Source organism: Orcinus orca, chromosome 15 (genome assembly GCF_937001465.1).
Source record: "Orcinus orca chromosome 15, mOrcOrc1.1, whole genome shotgun sequence".
NCBI lineage: Eukaryota > Metazoa > Chordata > Mammalia > Artiodactyla > Delphinidae > Orcinus > Orcinus orca.
Window position 1 is genome coordinate 80454882 of NC_064573.1, and position 21630 is coordinate 80476511.

At 47.0% G+C, this 21630-nt stretch overlaps 1 protein-coding gene across 11 annotated transcripts in view; it reads right to left on the minus strand.

The window, feature by feature from the left end:
• Positions 1–21630, minus strand: part of CUX2 (cut like homeobox 2) — a 264555-nt gene that overhangs the window by 108180 nt on the left and 134745 nt on the right. For 7 of the 11 annotated variants that reach the window (XM_049698419.1, XM_049698416.1, XM_049698417.1 and 4 more), the window contains exon 2: positions 1124–1234. The exons of 3 other annotated variants lie outside the window; for them this stretch is intronic. In XM_049698419.1, the coding sequence (XP_049554376.1) occupies positions 1124–1234 (111 nt within the window). The remainder of the gene's footprint in view (positions 1–1123; positions 1235–21630) is intronic. One more of the 11 variants, XM_049698414.1, reaches the window with a different exon arrangement.

Sequence of the window (21630 nt, forward strand, 5' to 3'; positions counted from 1 at the left end):
ACAAGTTCTAACTAGATCCTACTTCCCACTCTTGCCTTGAAGAACCAAAGATATTTATGACTGGTGTGAGGAGGACTTCACAGCTAAGAGACTGACCCCTCTGCACTTATGTGGCCTGATTCCTGGGTGGGCTTGCTTCTTCTCCATCCTTCCATGGTCTCCATCAGTAAGATGGCAACAGGACTCCTAGGTGATTCCAACAGGCAGAGTGGAATCAACATGTCTAGGTCTGATACCTCTAGAATGGCAGACCCTGTCTGGCCCTCCTCCAAGATCCAGGCCACCTGAGCAGCCTGGGACAGAGAGCTCAACCCTCTGCTGAGCACAGAGAAGCACAGCAGGCTTTAAGAATGGGCGGGGTATCTGTTTCCTGTCATGGCTCTGATGTGTCACATCCCTGCCAACATTATATGGAGTCAGAAGGTTTTCTTTTTCCTATTTGTGTTTACTTCCATCACTAAAAAAAAAAAATTTGAGAAGCAACAGGGGGCCTGACAGAGGAGGAAAAAAAATTCACACATTCACCTTTGTGAAGAAAGAAACGTGTCCATTCTCGTCTCTTCCCCTGGGGGACTCTTACATTGCAGGGGCTGGCCATTACCTGGACCACCCTCATGGCAGCTGGGAAGGACAACGCTGGTGGCTGGAGTTGCAAAGGAGGAGGTGAACGGGGAGAATGTGGCACGTTTATGGGCAGGTGGGGGAGACAGTTTCAGACATGGAGATCAAGGGAAGGACCAGAGAGGGTAAGACAGTCTACAGACATCATTTCCCGGACGCCAATGGGAAAGCAAAATAAAATCAGGAACTCTAGACAAATTGTCTTTGCCATCAAGGCCAAGCATTTGACTTAGACATTAATGTGAGGGAAAAATGGATGTGGTATAGTGCCCTCAAAAAAAATGACTTCCATGGAGAAGCGTCCTGCTTTTATTCTAGACAGCACCAGTGAGCACCGCTATACTGAGAAACACGGAAAGGTTGAGGGTTGTAATTTCTCTTCGTGGCTAATTAGCTTCTTTTCTTGTTAGTCACTTATGTCTATAGTTTTCAAAATACAGTTTGAACAGAGAAAAATCTGCATTCCTACTGAGTTAATTCTATAATAGCAACTATACTGTACCTCAGGTACATTTTTCTTAAATTCCCGGCGGAGTTCAATTAAATGTTTATGAGAATGTTCACTCTCCTCCTGCCGTGCAGACAGCTCGGAAGCGACGGAATTAAGCTCCTTCTGGAACAATAAAAAAAAAAAAAAGAAAAAAAAAAGAGAGAGAGAGGGAGAGAGAAAAGAAAAAGATTTTTTTCCTCCTTTTCCTTTTTAATCATCGTACAAAACAGCATTCCAAACAAGTTTCCTTAACTTACAAAAAAGCTGAGAAAAGACAGGATATTGACTCCTGGCACAAATGAATAATTTACGAAACCGGGGATGCAACCGAAAAAAATCCAGGACAGCTTTTTTTGCTTGTCAGAAGTCAGGCCAGATCAATAATCTCCCATAAAGTTGGGTGGAGCTGTTTTTTTTCATTTCTCCCCTACGCCTCTGCCCCACCTCTTAAATTTCCAAGGGAGTGATGGCATAAGCTTGTCAGTAACTGTAGAAAACATCTCCAAACGGTGTCAAAATAGTAAAGTGCGGCATATTGTATGGGCATATTATAGTGTAAGAAAGTGCTGTCGACAGCTTTCATATATCAGAGGTGGGAACTGTTCCAACTATGACTTACACTTAAGGGTTCATAAATACGCCTTTTAAGATATAGATGGCTTTTTAATTTCTGTAGGTTTTGGAAAAATGAAGGTGCCAATAAGAAGCAAGATGACCTTTTGTGTATCCTGCAGTAAATTATCTAAGGTTCACTTCAAGTATAAGAAATATTTCATTGAAGACTCCTGGATTCAGAAGAAAAGGATTGGAAGCAGCCTTGCCTGGTTATGTGCAATGAAGGTTTCAGACCAGGTTTTTACAGGACGAACCAAGGAGGGGAAAAAAAGAGAGTGAGAGATGGAAGTGGGGGACGCTCCAGCTCACACATGACAGACAATGTCTGCTGGTTGTACATGTATATTTGATCACCCCTCTCGCAGCTTTCTTCACTTTAACAGTGGCGGTTTCACGAGGGGAGAATAATTCACCATGAGTTGTCATGGATTTCATTTGCATAATTCAAGAAATGCTCTGTTTATGTGGTCTGCTGCTTTCTTGCACCATCCCGAGATGGGCTTTTTTTCTGGACGATAACTAGAGGAGCATTTCTGTATATATCACCCGATTATATCTGCAGCAATCAAGCCCCATAATTTCCTAAATCCAGTGATGCAATAAATTTCTGCAATCAGATTTATTAAAAACACACAAGCAGATGCAAGAGTGTATTTCTAGGGTGAACTCTTTAATCTAACATATGTATGATGAGGCCCGGCACCGTGCTGAAAGACCTCATTTGTCATCGCTAATGCGCATTCATCTTGCACACACAATGAAACACTTTTACTATTAGATAATGAAATAAAAGTACTATTAACCCGCTGCAAATCCTTTTCCCTCTAAGAGACGAAATGCATGGTAATCGTCTTATATCATGTCTGAGAGTCGGTAAATCTGCTCAACAGCAGTTCACCGTAGCACCATAAACCTCGCGCCCATCGAAGGCTGGAGCGCATACCCCAAACCCAGGGTAAGTGTCTCTGCCTATGGAGCCTTTGGGAGAATCGGGGAAGGAATTTCTATTTCTGGAGAAATGTCTAACCTCTTTGGAGAATCATAAGACTAGAAGGGAGGAAAATCGAGGCAAGAAAGTAGCCATTAAAATAGAGGGGCAAGAGACTTGGAAATGTGGTGCTCTCCAAGGTGCTGATATCAATTCTATGCCACAGCACTGGGTACACCAACTCCAAGGTGCAGGGGCTTCCAGTCCAAACGTCCCATTGAATTTTTGAGCCAGGTAAGGAACAAGGTGTCATGGGAGAGAAGAGAGAGAAACAGAAACAATTTCTGACAGTCTGCCAAGGTGACAGAGAAAATAAGGAGACTTCTGGTTTATCATCATTTAAAAATAATTGTAGTTTCCAATGAAGAAACCACAATTGACTGTGACCAAAATATCAAGTGACTAGGGAGAGATCTGTGGTAGCAGCAATGGGACTGACCTAAGGCAGACAAAAACCAACTATGTGGGGCAGCCAGGTGGACAGACCCTCACTTGGCAGGAGAGAAGTAACTGGAGTGTCATGGTCAATTTGAGTTGTGGCAGAGTGCTCACAGTTTTTCTTAGTTTTTCTCATCCGTCTTGAAGATAAAGAGGTGATTTTTACATGGCTACAGGACAAACAGAACTGGGACTTGCGTTAACATCACACGGTTTTGAATGATCATATATCTGACACAATGTTCTTATCTCTGGGATACTGCCTCTCCCAGCATCCCAGCAACCTGGTGGGGGCTGAACTTTGACTATTGATTGATTGATTGATTGACTGTGGTACGCAGGCCTCTCACTGTTGTGGCCTCCCCTGTTGTGGAGCACAGGCTCCGGACGCGCAGGCTCAGCGGCCATGGCTCACGGGCCCAGCCGCTCCACGGCATGTGGGATCTTCCTGGACCGGGGCACGAACCCGTGTCCCCTGCATCGGCAGGCAGACTCTCAACCACTGCGCCACCAGGGAAGCCCGACTCCTTATTTAAAACATCAAACCCAAGTTCCAAAAGGAAATCTCAGAGCAGGTTAAGTCTAACTGTCTGATGTGCTGTACCAGGCAACGATGCCATGCGACTGCACTGGCTCCCTCCATCCTAACCTCTCAGGCTGCTGGTGGGTACAAATCTGTCTGCTGCATCCACACTGTAGACAGAGCAGAGGTGAGACCAGATGGGGGAACATCAGCAGGCTCCCAACCCCAGCCCCACAGAAGCCCAGCTCTTGCCGTCTTTCCTGTTCATCCCTAGAGGAGCAGACGACGGACATCATGACTGATGTCCATGCTCTTCTTACCTCTGCCTTACATCTATACTCATCCTTCAACTCTGAATTCTTGCCACATTTCTATGGTTAGTACACTAACACGTCAACAACAATAATAGTAAATAATCATAACTACCATGTATTGGGTGCTTACACGTACCAGGCACCATGCTAAGCTCCTCATATACATCATCTCATGTGACGAGCACATTAATATGTTTGTAAGGTAATTCAAGCAGGGACTAAGAAACGAATTACAGTCCTAATAATTCAGCTGTGAATTATCTCCTTGGTGGATTATAAAGGCAAAATTGTAATGCCCTGCTCGTCACAGGGTTTCTGCTCCACTTCCCCACTAGCTGGGGGATGTTCAGGGAGCTTGTTTTAAATGTTATAAATGTGTAAAGCATCAAGCACAGTACTAAGTGTTCAAAACATGTTGGCTGATACTAATTTAGATACGCTGAGAGCTCAAGGAACACCCCACTAGATCAGTGATTCTAAGAGTTCAGGATTTCACAGGTCAGTAAAAATCTCACACCCCCCGCCCCACCAATAAAAGGATGACAGAGTACTGACAAGTTTTACTCTATCAGGCAAAGACATTAAAAACCACTCCCTCCCACCCTAGAAGACAGGCTATTTGAACATTAACAGAGCAAGACAGCCAATGACAGAATTGACATGTCTTTTAAAATAAACATATTTAAAATAAAAAAGCTCACAGCACTGTATTTATTTTGAAGGAATATAAAAAACTCTCACAAACATAAACCAGCACCAGTCTGAAGCTGAGTTTTAGAAATAAGTGTCTGAACCCCCATGCACATACACAGCTAGCAGGGCCTCTTTGATGATCAAGCAGAACTTGGGATCCTCTCCCACCTGGCCCCCAGCCCCCAGCCCTAGGGGGGCCATGATTAACACAGCCCCAGACTTTGGGCCAGGCCCAGGCAGGGAGAAGACTCATCTGATTAACTGGCCATCAGCAGCAGACAGACAGCCCGGAGCCCGCCGCAGACCATTCAAATAATGATCATCATAAACAGCCCATTTGCAACTAAAAAAGAAATAATTTTAATGAGCTTGAAGCAGATGATAGATGCAGCTGAGGCTCGGGCCAGCGTGCAGAGAGAAAGGAAGCTGGGACTGAGCTGCAGCCAGGGCTAGGAGCAGCAGGAAGAGGCTGGGGCAGGGAAGAAGAGCTCTTCTGATGGGACCTACAGCCCCACTGCTTGCCCACGGGAAATGCCCACTGCCCGGGGAGTGGCCCTAGCTCTGAGAGCGTCTGCCATCAGCTTGCTGGGCAACCTGGGAACTTCCAAGGCACTCACAGTCTCAGAACATATAAGCCAGAAGGAACTTTCAAGGTTGTCCAGTCCATCACTCTCTGAACTTCAACCATTCATACTACCCCTCTGCATGTATTTTGCCATATTGATATTCCACATGAATTACTATTTCCATGATATTTACCTTCAAACTGACTCTTCTTTCTTTTTGTATAATTTTAAGTTCAATTGTTTTTTTTTTTTTTTTTGCGGTACGTGGGCCTCTCACTGTTGTGGCCTTTCCCGTTGCGGAGCACAGGCTCCAGACGCACAGGCTCAGTGGCCATGGCTCACAGGCCCAGACCGGATCTTCCCAGACCGGGGCACGAACCCGTGTCCCCTGCATTGGCAGGCGAACTCTCAACCACTGAGCCACCAGGGAAGCCCTTAAGTTCAATTTTAAGCTCAAACTTTTACACCCTTATAACCATTGCCCAGGTAGATACACAGAATATTCACACTCCTAGCACCTTGGAAGGTTCCCTTGTGCCCTCTCCTAGTTAGTACCCCCTTAAAGGTAACTATCATTCTGACCCTAGCATCTAGATAAATTTTGCCTGTTCTTGACCTTTACATAACAACCCCTTCTCTTTTTAACCTAAATAAGTACATTTGAAAAGGAACTTCTTTTTATCGCTAGAGGACACTATGCCATAAACAGAAGGTAGTCTTTAAAATAAAAGTACAATGAAAACAAAGCATTGCTGTTTGTCTTTGTTATAAAAGGAGACTGGCAAGTGCTGGAGAGGTGTTAAAGGTAGAGACTTTCTTCTTGTTCCCATGAGAAGGAATGAATGACCACTGAGAAGGGATAACTGATCCTCCTGACACAGGTCAATCCCTTCTAATGTCAGGTCTACTTACAGTCATCTCACGTCCTAACAGTGGGGGTATGTACGTCCCACACTTTAGCTAACACTAACTGAATCTGAGTCTCCCATTTTAGAGATGAGAAAACTAAGGCAAAAACAGCTTAGGCGACCTGCCCAAGCCACACATCTGGTTAAGAGGCTGGATTTCCTCAGAGGGAAGGTAGCTCTTGGGTGGGGAAGGAAGAATGTTGGTTATCTATGGGGAGAGCAAGTTGAACATTCTCAGGTCAACTGTATTTCCTCAACCAGGAAGGATTGGGAATTGTACAAGAATACTTAGTTTTAAAAGAAATTTAACACATGATGTTGACCTGAAGTGTCAATGATGTACAAAACTTTGAGCTAGCTGCTATGTTCTTAGAGGGGAAATACACATCTGAATTGTGCATATGCATGTCAATTCCCCCAGCATGTGCTCACACTCTTCTCAGCTCCAAAGACACCCTCACACTCAGACACATCCCCCTAATACCACTTCTGAGAAGAGACCTTCTGAAAACGCTGCAGTGATTGCTGGGGATTAGGAGTTAAGGAAGCAAGGACCTCAGGTGTTCCCATATTTTGAAGGGGTTTCATGAAAGGAAAGAAACTTCCTCAACATGTCCCTCCTCTGCTCAAAACCCACCTCTGGCTCTCCACTGCTCTAGGACAATCGCCATACTTCCTATCTAGGTGTCACTGGGCCCCTTCCATCTTCCCAACCTTTGTTCCCAACCTTGTTCCGAACATCTTTGTTTCCTTCCCAACCAACTTTCCTGCCTTGCAGGAATCCAAAGGCAACAGGGTCTCCCAACTCCATGGCTCAACAGACTTCATTCCTTCAGCTCAGATGATCTCATTCTGTCTCTGCAGCTGATCTTACTCATCCCTTGTGCCTCGGCTTAAATGTCCCCTCTTCCAGGAAGGATTCCTGAACCCTCCCCTCCAAGTCTGGGCATCTCCTTTGTGTCCCTGTTATCCCCTTCTGATATTTGCCACCAGATGTTGTCTTTTCAAAGGCCTAGAACTTTTTTGCCAAATGAAACCTTACACAGACATTCCTTACAGAAAACAATAGCTCATGGCTAACATTTATGCCATACACACACACACACACACACACACACACACACACACACACACATGCTAGTATTTATGGAATGTGCTAAGCACTTTATGTATATTATCTCCTGTACGGATATATGGATGAAGTGGCAGCTGAGATTCCAGGCCAGGTCTAGAAAACAAGGATGACCAGTGATTATGACTTTCAATACAGTCACCAACTCCCCCCAACACAAACCTGGAAGTCTGCTTTCTCTTTGCAGGGAGATGCAACTAGAGATGTTGTACATTCAGCCATCCATGATCTCCAGTGTGCTAGGCATTAGATAAAGGGAATCAGATACAGTCTATATCCTCTAAGAGCTCAGAAACCAAATAAGACAAGTTAGGGCATAAATAATTCTGGTAAAAGGGACAAAGGCCATCGCATTAAGACATCACCTCCAGAGCAGACTTGGAGAAGAGTGAAACCCTAACATATGCCCTGAATTGCCTTTGCATGGGTATGGAAACTGACGGGGCAAGGGAGAGATAAGAGTTTTACCTACTTCTACTAATTAAATCACTGTGTGGTTCCCAACTTGGGCAGGGGTTGCCAGTACCTAGTAAGTTACCCAGGCTGGAAGCTCTTTATCCAACATCCATCCAATCACCCAACCAACCATCCATTTTCCACTCATCCATCCATCCATTTATCTAACAGATCATCTATCTTCCAACTGATCATCCAACATCCATCTATCCAATCACTCACACTCAACCAGTCATCAATCCATCATCCATCCATCTAATCACCCATCCACCCATCCCCATCTAATCATCCATCCAACTAACTACTGAGCCCCAAATCTGTGCTAGTTACAGTGTTAGGTACTGGTACACAGAAACTAACCAACATAGCCCCTGTCCTTGAGGAGTTTACAGTGCAGTGGAGGAGACACACAGGCCAATTCCAACACCGTGTGCCAAAGTACAACATGAAAAGTATGAATAAAGTATCATGGGAACACAGAGAGCAAGGTGACTTGCTGTGACTGGGGTAAAGAGTCACCAAGGTGGGAACGTTTGACCTGGGGTCAGGGGATGAGCTGGTTAAGAAAGCTAAGCATCCCACACAGAGGAAACGGGATTATTGTGATAGCCCCCTACCTGGCCTCTCTGTTCCTGCCTTTAGTTTTCTTCTTAACATGTATCACTATCAAACACACTATATATTTTATTTACTAGAATGAAAACTCCACAATAGCAAGACAGAGATTTTGGTCCTTTCTTCCTTATGCTCAGTGCCTAGAACAGTTCCTGTTACATAGTAGGCACTTTAGAAATGTTTGTTGGTCAAATAAATGAATGAATAAATGCTATGTGTCAGAAACCCTGAAAAAGTCTGATTTGTCTGGGGAACAATGACCATGTTCAGGGATCACAGACCTATGTCAAAATTCCGGCTCTGAACCCTCACTAGCAGTGTGACCTTGGACAACATACTCAACCTTAGTTTCTGTGTCTGTAAAATGGCGATAAAAATTTGTGCCCAAAGTGTTACTGAGGAAACCCTTGAGAACCAGATTGTAAGTAGGTAAAGTGTTTGGCACAGTGTCTAGGATCTTCATTGCTCATATTCCCTCCAATGGAATGTCAGTCCCTCATGCGTGGGGACCATGCCTGTCTTGCTCACAGCTGTAGCCACAGGTTCTAGCTAAATGCCAGATGCATAAAGGCACTCAAAAAACACCTGTGAATGAATGACTGTTAGTAGATATAAGCATGAGGAGTCCTTTGTGGCAGGAGCAAGATGGGGCTCTCTTGCTGTTTGGGGGGGCCAAACAACCCATTCTGTATCTCAGGTCCATGGAGCCATTCGGGGCTTTGCCATCAGAGTCCCAGGCAAACACCGAGGAGGAGGGTTTCTGGGGATGCAGTGGACCATGATGGGAGTGTCGCCTTCAGAGTGGCCTCAGAGGCTGGCTCTAGGAGGGGGCCGGGAGATGACCTGGGACGAAGGGCACATGCTGGCCTGCCATGAACAAGGAGAGAAGACGGATGGCTCTGCAGCCCGCTGAGATGGATAACTGAGCCTTGGCCGAGAGACAGACCGGGTTACCAGAGCCATCCATCACTCCCGGCACCGTATGTAAATTTCAGATGCCAAGATGTAGGGCAAATTATCCGAGGGCCCCGGCAAGGGGCGGTGCCTATGAGAAACAGTTCTCAGCCAAGCTGGCTTTATTGAATTCCATCATCTGGGCCAGGATGATAGTTCACACTTGGGTCACAGAGCCCGTTGAGAGGACTGTGTCCAAACCGTGAGGCCCGGGTGTGTGGGCGAGGCTGCCAACAACTTCTTAGCAGACTCCCAGCGCAGTGATAACAATAATATAATAACTGTCCCATAGAGGGCTTACTAGGTCCATGTTAACTGGCATACAAAAGTTCATTTTATTTTCCCAACAGTGTTTGGCATGCAGTGGATTCTCTAGAAACATCTACTGAGGGAGCAAATGAATGGTCCTATGATGCAGGTGCCATTTTACACAGGGTACCTGCAGAGAAACAAAGCCACTTGCCAAGGTCACACTTTATTCTGCATTCTTTCCTCCGGCTGCTCATGGGGCTTCCTTTCCCTTACCTGTTTGTCCCAGACAAGGACTCATGTGGCCTGAAGATCAGGAGCGTGGCTGGGCCTTATCAGTCTGTCTGTCCATCTCTTTGTCTATCTGTCCATCCATCCATCCATCCAGTCACTCACTCATTTACTCAACTATAATTTAAGTGCCTACAATGTGGCCCAGAACAAGTCAGACCCAAGTCCTGCCCTCACACAGTGTTTGGTCATGGAAGGCACATAGACAATTAAAATTGTGGTCCACAAAAAAAAAAATAAAAAAAAAATTGTGGTCCACAAGGCCTTCCTAGCAGCTCCCAAAGTTCTGGCTTCCAGAAAATCCAGTGACAATTTGCTTTTAGCTGGAGGCAGGCCAAGAGCCCACATTTGGCAGGCAGAGCGGGTTTGAGTCTAGACGTTCTTACTTACTGGCTCTGTGAGTCTGGGCAGACCCCTGACCTCTCTGCATCTAGGATTTACTGCTGTAACATGAAGTCATGGCATGCCTTGTCTCTTAGGGGTGCAGGCAGGATGAGAGGCCTGTGGCTGGCAGGGGGTCCAGGGTGCAGGAGGTGCTTGGGTGCTCAGGGGCTAGGGCTGGCTATTGAGGTGGGACCACTGCCAGCCCTGAGCCCCGAGAGGGCAGCAACCTTCCCTGCCCTGGTACTAGGCTGAGGCCCAGGGTTGCAGTGGGGACATTTCTCTCATCAGCAAATACTGTCAGCTTGATCCAACCATTTCTCATCCTCTCTACTGCTGCCACCTGGGTGACCACAGGAGCCTCCTCACTGGTCTCCGCACTGCTGCCCTCACCCTCCTACAGTCCCTTCCCCACCCGACAGCCACCAGGATACTGTTAAACCCAAGTCACACCCTGTCCCTCCTCTACTCAAAACCCTTCCACAGCTCCCACCTGACTCTGCATCAAGGCCAAAGTGCTCACCTCGATGTCAAGGTCCCACGTGACTTACTTCTGTCCTCACATCCTTCTACTCCCTCCTCACTCACTCTCCTCCAGCCACACAGGACCTTTGCTAGCTCTTGAACACATCAAGGACATTCCTACCACAGGGCCTTTGTATTGGCTGTTCCCTCTGCCTGAAATGCTGGGTTTTGGTTTTTGTTTCTGTTTTTATTCCACATGGGTCTTTTCCTTTCCTCCTCCAGGTCTCGGCTCTTACACTACCTTCTCACAAAAGCCTGTCCTACCATCGTATTTAAAACAGCAAGCACCTCCTCCCTACCTCACCCATTCTTCTCTCTCTGCTTATTTCTCTAAATGGCACTTGTCATCAACACATGTATGTGGTTACTGCTCTATTTATTTATTGTCCATTTCCACTAGCCACCCTCCTTTAATGTCAGCTCCAGAAGGACCTGGGCTTTGTTTGTTTGGGCCACTGTTGTATCCCTGATGCTTGGTACACAGTAGGTGCCAACACTTGTTGATTGAATGAATGTATGACTAAAGGAACAAATGAAAGACGTGCTGGCCAATCCCGGCATCAAACCTCCCCACCCCGCCACACTTGCACCTCCACCTCCAAGGCACCCCCCACCCCAAGCATCAGCCAGGAAAACAAGCCAGTTCCTGCTGCAGATGGGACCTGGAGGTGGCTGTCCTTGAGAGAGGATGCCAATCAAACACCTAATTATCTCGCCACGAACCCGGGAGCCACATTTGATCACTTCCTCCTGCCCTTGATTGCTGCTTTATATTCCGGAGTTCTCAGATGTAAAACCTTGAGGCACCAGGAAAATAGAGTAGCCCCGCCCCCACTCTGGTGGGTGTCAGATGAGGGGCCAGGGACCCCACGTACCACCTCTTAGGGCTAATACATCTGGTCCAGCTGGGTGAGCTGGCTGGGCAGCTCCTCTCTATGCTCTTCCCTCTCCTCTGTTGAAAAAGGGGGAGGGGGTCACATCAAGGAATCACTCGTTCACTCATTTCAGTGTTTATTGAGCACCTACTCTGTGCCAGGCACTTGTTAGGGGCCACAGTGGTGGTTACTCATCATATCACAGGAGCTAAGGGCTTGCTATGTGGTGTCAACTTTTCATGCCTTGGCTCAGCTCCTCTCCTAACCCCTTCTGCAGATGGGGAAACCCAGTCTGAGAGAGATGATACCACTCACCCTAGATAACCGTCGGGCAAAAGCAGAGCAGGGCCTTGAATCCTGATCCCCTCTTCTCCAAACCATGGCACCAACGCTGAAGTCTGTGCCATTTTAACATCTTTTTCAAATTCATTTCTCTGAGTATCCTCTTTTTTAGGGTGGGGGAGGAGACTGGGTGTTGCAAGAAGCTCTGTGGAAACCTCAGAAAGCTGTGGAAAAATTTACTGGCGTACAGGGCTAAGGCACACAATCCAGGTGGGGAAGGAAGCGCCTGCTCGGTGTTAGGTGGGGGTCTAGGAGCATCGTGGACCTCAGTGGTGGGAGACAACGGTCACACAAGTGCTCATACGGTGTCCTGGGGAAAGCACACAGGGAGAGAGCTGCAGCTAACAAAAGAATACGGGCACCGGGCACCTGGGGGAAGGCATCGGAGGAGGAAGGACCCATGGGCAAGGGCGTGGAGGATGGAAAACCCGGGCTGTGCTGGGGAGTGGCTGACCACCTAGATGCGTATTAGGGACTCATGGGGATTGGGGTTGGAAAGCCATGAGGCCAAGGCAAGAAGGAACTGGGAGCCACAGAGGACAGTTGAGCAGAAGAGGGGCACTTGCTTCAGGCAGCTCTGGGAAGCCTCACAGGCAGAGAAAGGTGAGGGCAACAGGCAGAAGAGAGAGGTGATGGATTTTAGGGACCCAATGGAAAGGAATTCATGCCATTTGGCAACTGGGAGGATCAGCCAGAGGAGGCTGAGGGCAAGAGGGAGAGAGAAGGCCCTCAAATGAGGGGCAGCTGGGCACACGAAGGAGGGCTTCACACCAGGAGTCCTTGGGCCCTCCATCGCTTGTCTCCTAATTTGCTGTTGACTTTGGCAAGTGACAGACCTCCCACTGCCCACTGTTTTATTGGTTAAATGAGGCCCAGGATGTCTGAGGGGGTACTGAGAGGACCTAGAGAAATTTGTAGATACAATTTCTCCCTAAACAAATGGGAGGAATTAGTGTTTAATAAATGCTCTGGGGAGTCTAGTTTATAAGTATGAAGACAAATATTTTTTAAAGAAAAATATTTTGTAGGGGTGACAAGGAGGAAAAGGGAGCCAGAGTTCAAACTAAATGCCCCCCATTTCTGCTGTTGTTCCTAACCTGCAGGGGTAACTCCTTTAAAGCCAGTCCTAATTTGGCTGCGACTCACATGCCTCGACTCTTCTTTTTAGGGTTAGAAGACATTTGCTTGAGTGACACCATCTCCAGGAGGGAGTCCCAGATTGAATAAGGGATGCCCAGGCAGGGTCACCTGAGGGTCCCTATGAGCCTCCTACTAATCAGACAACCCCATGACTGAGTCCCTTGTCCCAGCGTGTCCCCAACACCTTGATAAAAAGTCTAATCCAGGGTGCGGGTCTTATTTCACGTCAAGCTATATAAGGTCCTTGATATACAATTCTTCCACTTCCAGTGAAAGGGAGGGAAGGGATGGGGGAGAGGAAGAGGAAAGACTACATTTTATTTTTGAATCAACATCCCTTTTTATCTACCTGTATTTTATTAAAATGTTTATCATCCACATAATGTGAAGTTCTCATGAAGCCAACTTCAATTACCTGAAACTGCACCCAGGACCCCTGACTGCCTTCTTGGCACAGTAAATAAAGTGATGGACAGGAATGCTACATGGCCAGGCACTGACCCAACCAGGAAGGTTCAGGGACAAGACATTAATCCTTTCTGCAAAAGGGGGACTTCCCTGGTGGTCCAGTGGTTGAGAATCCACCTGCCAATGCAGGGAACATGGGTCCGAGTCCTGGTCCAGGAAGATCCTACATGCCGCGCAGCAACTAAGCCTGCGCGCCACAACTACTGAGCCTGTGCTCTAGAGTCCATGAGCCACAACTACTGAGCCTGTGCGCCACAACTACTGAAGTCCGCGCCTAGAGCCCATGCTCCGCAACAAGAGAAGCCACCACATTGAGAAGCCCGCGCACTGCACCGAAGACCCAAGGCAGTCAAAAATAAAAAAATAAATTATAAAAAATATTATAAAAAAAAAATTTTAAGAAGGGGGTGTCCTTTCCTCTCCCCCAAACCACAAAAGGCCATGTCCCAAAACAACACAGATGAGACCTTTCTCTCCAAATGCTCTCTCCCCAGACCCAGGGAGACTTTCATCTCTGTATTTGGAGGCATAACAGAATTTCCCCCTATCTACAGACACACAGAGAGTCTGTACAGAACTGAATTCTTACTGTACTTATTGACTAAGAGAAAACTCGAGAATGACAGACTGGCCTATCCTAGACCAGGGACTTTCTTTCTCCAGGGCCTAAAGAGGCCCAGGACACAGGATACTCATATTCCCAGCATTGGGCCTAGATGAAGACTTAGGAATGCGGGCTGGGTTCGAATCCTGATCCTGCCACTCTCTAGCTGGGAGATCCTAATGCCTGAGCCTCAATTTCCTGATCTGAAAAATGGGTATGATGCTTGTGAGCATCATCTCAGCTAGAGATGGGGGTTGGACACCAAGCTGAGCTACCTAGAAGAAGTACCGAGGAACAGTGCAGATCACTGGGATGGTAGCAGCTCTGCAGCCGTGCGTTCAAATCTTCCCTGTTACACTTGCTAGCCCTGATCTGGCCACGTCACTGCACTTCTCTGGGCCTCAGTTTCACCACCTGCAGCATGAGGATAATAATAATACTAAATGAATCTCAGGCACGTCTCACTCTTCAATATCTCTAACTGTCCAGAAATAATAACCGCCCCTGCCTCCGCCTTCGTCCAAGCTGCCATCGTCCCTCGCCTGGACTATTTCCGGGGCCTCTTTCCTTCCCTCCCAGCTCCCGCCCTTACCTGCTACAGTCCAATTTCCAGGCAGCTGCTGGAGTGTGCTGTTCAAAACGTGAATCAGCTCTTGCCTCTCCCTGGCTTGAAAATCTTCCATGATTTATTTGCCATGTGCTTAGAGTGGAATCCAGACTCCCCCGCACTGGGGTCTACAGGGTGTGGCCACTGCTCAAGGTTCCAGTTTTATGTGGGTTGACATCTCTCCTCAACTCAATGCACTCCAGCCCCTCTGATGGCTTCTATCCTCCAGCATGCCAGCATCTCTCCCACCACTCAGGGCATTTGCCTGGGCAGTTCCCTTTATCTGTCATGCCTTCCCATCCCCCTAACTCTGGCACCTCCTTAGTGGGGTCCTCCCTGCCCTCACCCCAAACTCTAAAGTAGATCCATCCCCTCCCTGCTCCTTTCTCACAGAGCATTCACCAGCATTTGCAAAGACAAACTAAAACTAAAAGCTCCAGGAGGGCAGGACTTGTGTCTCTTTTGTTCTCTGTATTTCCAGCACCTGGGCCTATGCCTGGTATAGAGGGAAGCTTAATAGACATTTTTTGAATGAGTATTCACTTCACTGAGTTTCTCTGCACATCAAATGAATATAATGAATATGAAGAGACTCTGATAGCCAGAAATGCTTCGCACAAATAAAACAAAAATAACAATTCCTTAAGAATGGAAATATCTTACTTTGGGGCTTAGAGGCAGGAAAGAAAGAGTGAGAATAAGGAGGAAAGAGAAGAGAAAAGCAAGAATGGGAGAAAATTCAGGATTAATGAGGTGGAACTAGTGTGTTCCCCCCACCCCCAAAGGCCATTTGGGGTGTTCTCCCACCACCCCGGGAGGTGCACTGACGCCTAACATGTTAGCACATCCTGATATTTTAGGGGCTGGGAGAATTACTTGGATGAAAAGTCATTCACATTTTAAAGCTGTATTTTCACTGTGTAAACTGCAGCAGTGGGGTCCCTTCAGGCAGATCAGCTCAGGGCGGGTGGTGGGAGGTGGGTCGGCCTGGCTGACCCCGCCAGCGCTCATCCATTCCACACCCGCCTCTGGAGACCGCAGAGCAGCCCGTGCTGCAGCATGTTCCTGTTGAGATGAAGCACTTGTTCGAGGAGGGGGAAGCCATCTCTGCCCTCACACAAAACAGGTCACTGCTGACACTGAACCCGATGTTGTTTTCACACCACACTTTCTAAAGGAGAGTGTCTGTTGTTCTTTCCGGGAAACCTCACGTTGCTTACATCCTGCTCATCAGCATGCCGATGGCATTCACTGCTTCATTCATTCATCAAACATGCATTTGAGTGCCTACTCTGTGCCAGACACTGTTCCAGTCGCTGAAGATCTAGCAGTGGCGGCAGTAGACAAGGTCACTGTCCGTGTGGTACTGACAGTCCAGCACCTTATCTTTCACGGATGAAGGTGTGGAGTCAGGGTTTACATGGCATTTATACAGCCCTGGGGACTGGACAGAATAACAACGACAATAAAGATAACAATAAAGGAAGGAGATACTTTTTTGCCCATACTAAGAGGCAGACACCATGCTAGGGGATTTATGATCATTCTTCTCTGAGCCTTACAAGAGTCCTTCAAGAGTCATGTTACCACTCCATTGTTTTGGTTGAGGAAAACAGGCTCTGAGAGGACAGGTCACCTGTCCTAGGTCACAGACACAGTAAGTGACAGGGCTGGGATTTGAACCTGGGCACTCCTGGCTCCAGAGCCCATCCATGCTCTTCTCCTGACCCTATAGTGTACCTCGACATAAATCCACAGCACAACTTCTGGAGCTTCCCTCTCGGCCCTGAGACACTATGTACTATCTAGGTGCAATATTCCAGGACACATGCAGCCCTGAAGCCCTAGCTTATCCCAGCCAGGTAGGAATAAAAGAGTTGAACTCTGATCAATCCTTGGAAAGGTTCACTGAGGACCTAGAACATACTGAGCAGTGATCTTGAACTTCCAAGTACTGCACTGTCCAATGTGGTAGTCACTTGCCTTGTGAGGTTCTTTAAATTTAGTACATCTAAATGAATTTAAATGAAATACAATTACCAATTCAGTTCCTCAGTCTCACGAGCCATATTTTGAGTGCTCAACAGCCGCAGGTACTAGGGGCTACCATATTGGACAGTTCAGATATACATCGTTTACATTATCATAGAACGTTCTATTGGACAGCACTAACTTTAGAACATCTAAGATGTGCGGTTTTGTCTCATGAGTCCATGCCCCCACCTGCCATTCATCTCTTCAAGCTCCAACGGCTCCCAGAATTCGCAGTCCAAACCCTGATTGAAACTCAGGACCCAAAATGCATACTCAGATCTCCGGAAGACATGACTAAATGCTGGCAAGGACGTGGAGCAGTTGGCGCCCCCACACACTGCGGGTGGGAATGTAAAATGGTAGTCACTTTGGAAGACACTTCGGCAGTTTCTTAAAAAGTTAAACATAAGTTTGCTTTACAACCCAGCAATTCCACTCCTCTACCCAAGAGACTTGAAAGTGTATGTTCACACAAAGACTTGTGCATGCGTGCTCAAGTCAAACAAAAAGAGGAAACAGCCAAAGAGAGGAAACAATCTATATGTCCGTCAACTGGTGAATGGATAAGCAAAATGTGGTCCATCTATACAATGGAATATTATTTACCAATAAAAAAGAGCAAAATACTCATACCTGTTACAACATGGATGAGCCTTAGAAACATAATACTAAATGAAAGACGTCAACACAAAGACCACATACTGTATGATCCCATTTATATGAAATGACCAGAAAAGGCAAATCTATAGATATAGAAAGGAGATTCATGAAGTCCTGGGGCTAGGAGTGCAATCAGAAAGATCTTTTTGGGGTGATGGAAATGTTCTAAATTTGGACTGTGGTGATAGTTGCACAGCCCCATAAATACTAAAAATCACAGTTGGGTACACGTATAATAGGTAAATTCTATTGTACATAAATTATACCTCAATAAAGCTGTTTTTAAAAAAGTGAAAAGAAATCAGGAGGTGGGGAAAGCTATGTTCAGCTGTCTTGTAAAATCTTAAAGCTCACGCTAACTTTCCTTTCAGAGCCCTCTTCATCTTTGCATTGGACCATCATGACAATAAGGAACATTTATGGACAAGTCACTGGGTATCAGGTTCTGTGATCAGCATTTTACCTGAAGTGGTTATGAGTATCCCCATATTACGAATGGCAAACCTGAGAGCTCAGAGAAGGTACTTCCCTGGCTTAAGGATACAGCATGGTGAAACCAGGCTTCGAACCTGGGTCTTTCTGTCCTGCCTCTCGCAGTCCACAGGACGCTGCATCCAATTCTCCCAGTGATGCTGGAGGGAGCTCAGAAGAACAGACTCCATGCTGTGCCCTTGAAACCTCAAGCTGGTGGCTGGTGCCCGTTCCTTGTGCCACCTGACACTCCGTTGGCCAGGACCCATGGTCAGTTTTATTTGATTTCTATTCTAAAGCACTGTTTTGTGTGTTTCTTTTTTTCCCCTAGGGGTTTATAAACTCTGTCTTTTCTCTATCAGGCTGAAACTTAGAATACAGGTTGTCAGCCAACATGCCAGGCATTTTTCTAAAAATAACCCAAATTGGTTAAGCCATTTTTAAGCGATAGAACAGTCAGGGGAAGGAAAAAAGTTGCTGGGCAGGAGGAGGGAGGAATTTTAAAGGTGGTCTCAGATGCTTTTTTTGAACAGCTTTAAACTAAACGTCTTGTCTGATTGAGACGGATGTGGACCGGTGACCGCAGCTACAGACCATGGGACAGAATGTGGTTTCCTCTGGTCCCTCAGGCCTCAGATTGGCTGCTCAGGGTGGGCATTTCCCTGTGTGTGGGTCACCAGAACATCTCATGTAGAGGGATGAAGAGGAAAGGACAGAAGGGGTGAGGGGAGAGGGGGAACAGTAGAGAACAGGACTTTCTTTAGGAATTGGGGGGAAAGGGGAAGGGGGGACCCAAAGGGCAGACATACCAAGGGTGGAGTTTGCTGTGCTCTCTGTAGCAGGACCACTAGGTGTTGAGGGTCTTCTCAAAATGGACCTGCCCCATTAAGTCAAACTCACCTGAACGCACGTTCATTCAATGTGCTTCAAGCACCTACATCAGGAAAGAGGCTGACCTGTTCCCAGCAGACTTCACAGGGCTTACAGGTGCGGGCCGGGGTGACATCAAGAAATGAAGGGCTGGGGGGGCATAACAAATGGGAAACAAGTGTCCCAGAGAAAGGGGGCAGCTATACTCAGCTCTGGCTGATTGGTGCCACAGAGGATTGTGGGCTCAGTGGGTCGGAGGGTTTGGTTCTACAGAAAAGCCCAAATCCAGATTTTTAATTTGAAAATCTCCTGATTTTTAATTGTTGGCAACAAATTCAGAAAAAAATTTAACAACACACTCTGTGCCAAACAAAACAGATTTACTGGGGGATTTGGACCCTGGCCTGCCAGTTTGCAAACTCCAGTCTAGCCTGTTAATTACCAGGGATGAAGAGAATAATAATAACAACGATGGCTTACATCTACAGTGCACTTATGACGAGCCTGGCCCCGTGCTAAAACAACACTGTGAGGCGGGTGTTGTTATTATTTCCTTTTTACAGAGGAGCACATCGAGGTACAAAGAGGTTAAGTCATTTGCCCAAGGTCACACAGCTGCGGTGGCAGGGCTGGATTCCAGCCAGGAGTCTGGCTCCAGAGCCTTACAATTTCCTCGTGGTTAAAGCAAGCTGGGTGGCCAATGGTATGACATGTCCATGACATCCTGTGGAATCTGAGACCCCTGGAGATGAGGGGGTCCTTAACATTCCAGTTCATTACCCCCACCTCTTACAAACCTGTCCCCCAGAGAGGTTGGGGAGGCTGACAGAAGCCTCCAGAATGTAGGTTTCTGCTCACTGGTCACTCCATCCTGGGACTGCCCCAGCCAAGCTGGTCCTAGAAGGTCTTCAGGAGGATGTGTGCTGCTTCCCAGATGGGTGCCACCCGCCTGTGCCCGCTGCCCACTGGAGTCAGCTCCCCCAGCCCCCAGAACCTAAGTAGAGGGGCAGAGCCGACTGCCCTCTAGCCAGCATGAGGTCCCCAGGCCTGGCTGGCTCGCTGCCCCCCACACCTCCAGTTCCTTCCTCCCAGGATCCCAAACAAGGAGCCTGTTCACAGCAGAGTGCTCATTACCATTTGCATCCCGCCTTTATCCAGCAGATGTGCGCTGTTACAATAGCAAGAGAGAAAATAGAAAGAAATTTCGGAATTTGTTCTCCAAAGATATTCAAATTAGTTAATCAAGGGGCTTCTTATTGCTTCTCCTCTCCCCCCTCAACAGCTATCCATGAAGATAATTGATCAGCTGCTAATAACTGATTACACTTCACAAGTGTTTTCTCATGCCCATTACCAGAGTGTTTAAAGACATTTTGTAAAGTTCTAATTATTTCAAATTGTTCCACTGTAGAAAACACCTTGGAGCAGTCGGTTGTTGGCTATGCCTGGGATGCTTGTGCTGTGTCAAAGGGTACTTGGAGGCAATGGTCAGGGGCCTGGGTAATCCCATATCCACCTCTCTCCTGGACTCCTGCATCTCTCTTCCCTCCCTCTAATTCCTTCTCCACACAGCCACTAGGATGCTGTACTCCAACCACCATCCCTTAACGGTAAGCCAGGTCCGAACTCCTTAGCACACACTCATTCATTTTGTCATTTAACACAGCAGTTCTCCAACTTTTGTTGTCTCAGGACCCTTGTATACACTTAAAAATGACTGAGGCCCTCAAAGAGCTTTGTCTACATAGGTTATAGCAATCGATATTTACCGTGTTCAAAATTAAAACTGAGAAATTTTTAAAGCACAAGCATATACAGGCACACACTCCGTTAGCTGTCAGAATGATGACATCATCACACATCCTGTAGCTTCTGGAAAATTCCACCGTGCGTTCTCTCACAAGGCACATGTTCGATTAAAAGCTGGGGTGCTGGGCTGTGGAGGTGCTGTGAGTGCAGGAGTGAAGCAGATGGAGAATTAATTCAGGCTCCCACAGAGATGCACATGGACACAGGCAGCTCGCCTCCCTCTCTACTGCCTCCACTCCGCCAGGCTGCGGGCCTGGGATCAACCACCCTCAGAGGTGTGTCTTTGTGAAGATACAAGGGATCTGTGGATCTGCTAATAATGCCAGGCAGCTCTCTGGATGTCCAAGAAAGACGAAGTAATCTAGTGGTCAAAAACATCAGAGGTGAAAAGATGTCAAAGGAATGTCAGGGTTAAGTGGACGCCCTGGCTTGAGCAGTTGGGGTCATGGGGAGGGGCAGTGGTGGAGGAATGTCCACCATGAACATGGGGAGAGCCCCTGACCTAGGAAGCTCAGTGACAAGAGTGTGAGTGTGTAAATGAACAAGAAGCTCAAGGGACGATCCTTCCTGTGACACTCTAAGTTGACTATGATGGGCCAAATGGGAATCTCTGTCTTCATCCCCTGCATTTCTAAGCGATAACTGTTGAATTAAAAAGAACAGGTGAAATAAGAGCGAACAGGCAAAGCCACAGAGTGGGAGAAGGTTTGTGCAATTTACCTAATAAAGGATTGTGTCCAGAATCCAGAACTCCTAAAAGGAGAAATGACCTAACAGAAAAATGGGCAAGAGACTTGAACCAGCCCCTCCCCAAAGAGGAGATCCTAATACCAACGAGCACATGAGAAGATGCTCAACCTCACTGTCATGAGGGAAAGGCAAATTTAAACTAGGAGATAATTCTACATACCCACCAGAATGGCTGAAATGAAAGACAGTACCAAGTGTCAGCAAGGATGTGGGGCACCGGACCTCTTATAGACTACTGGTG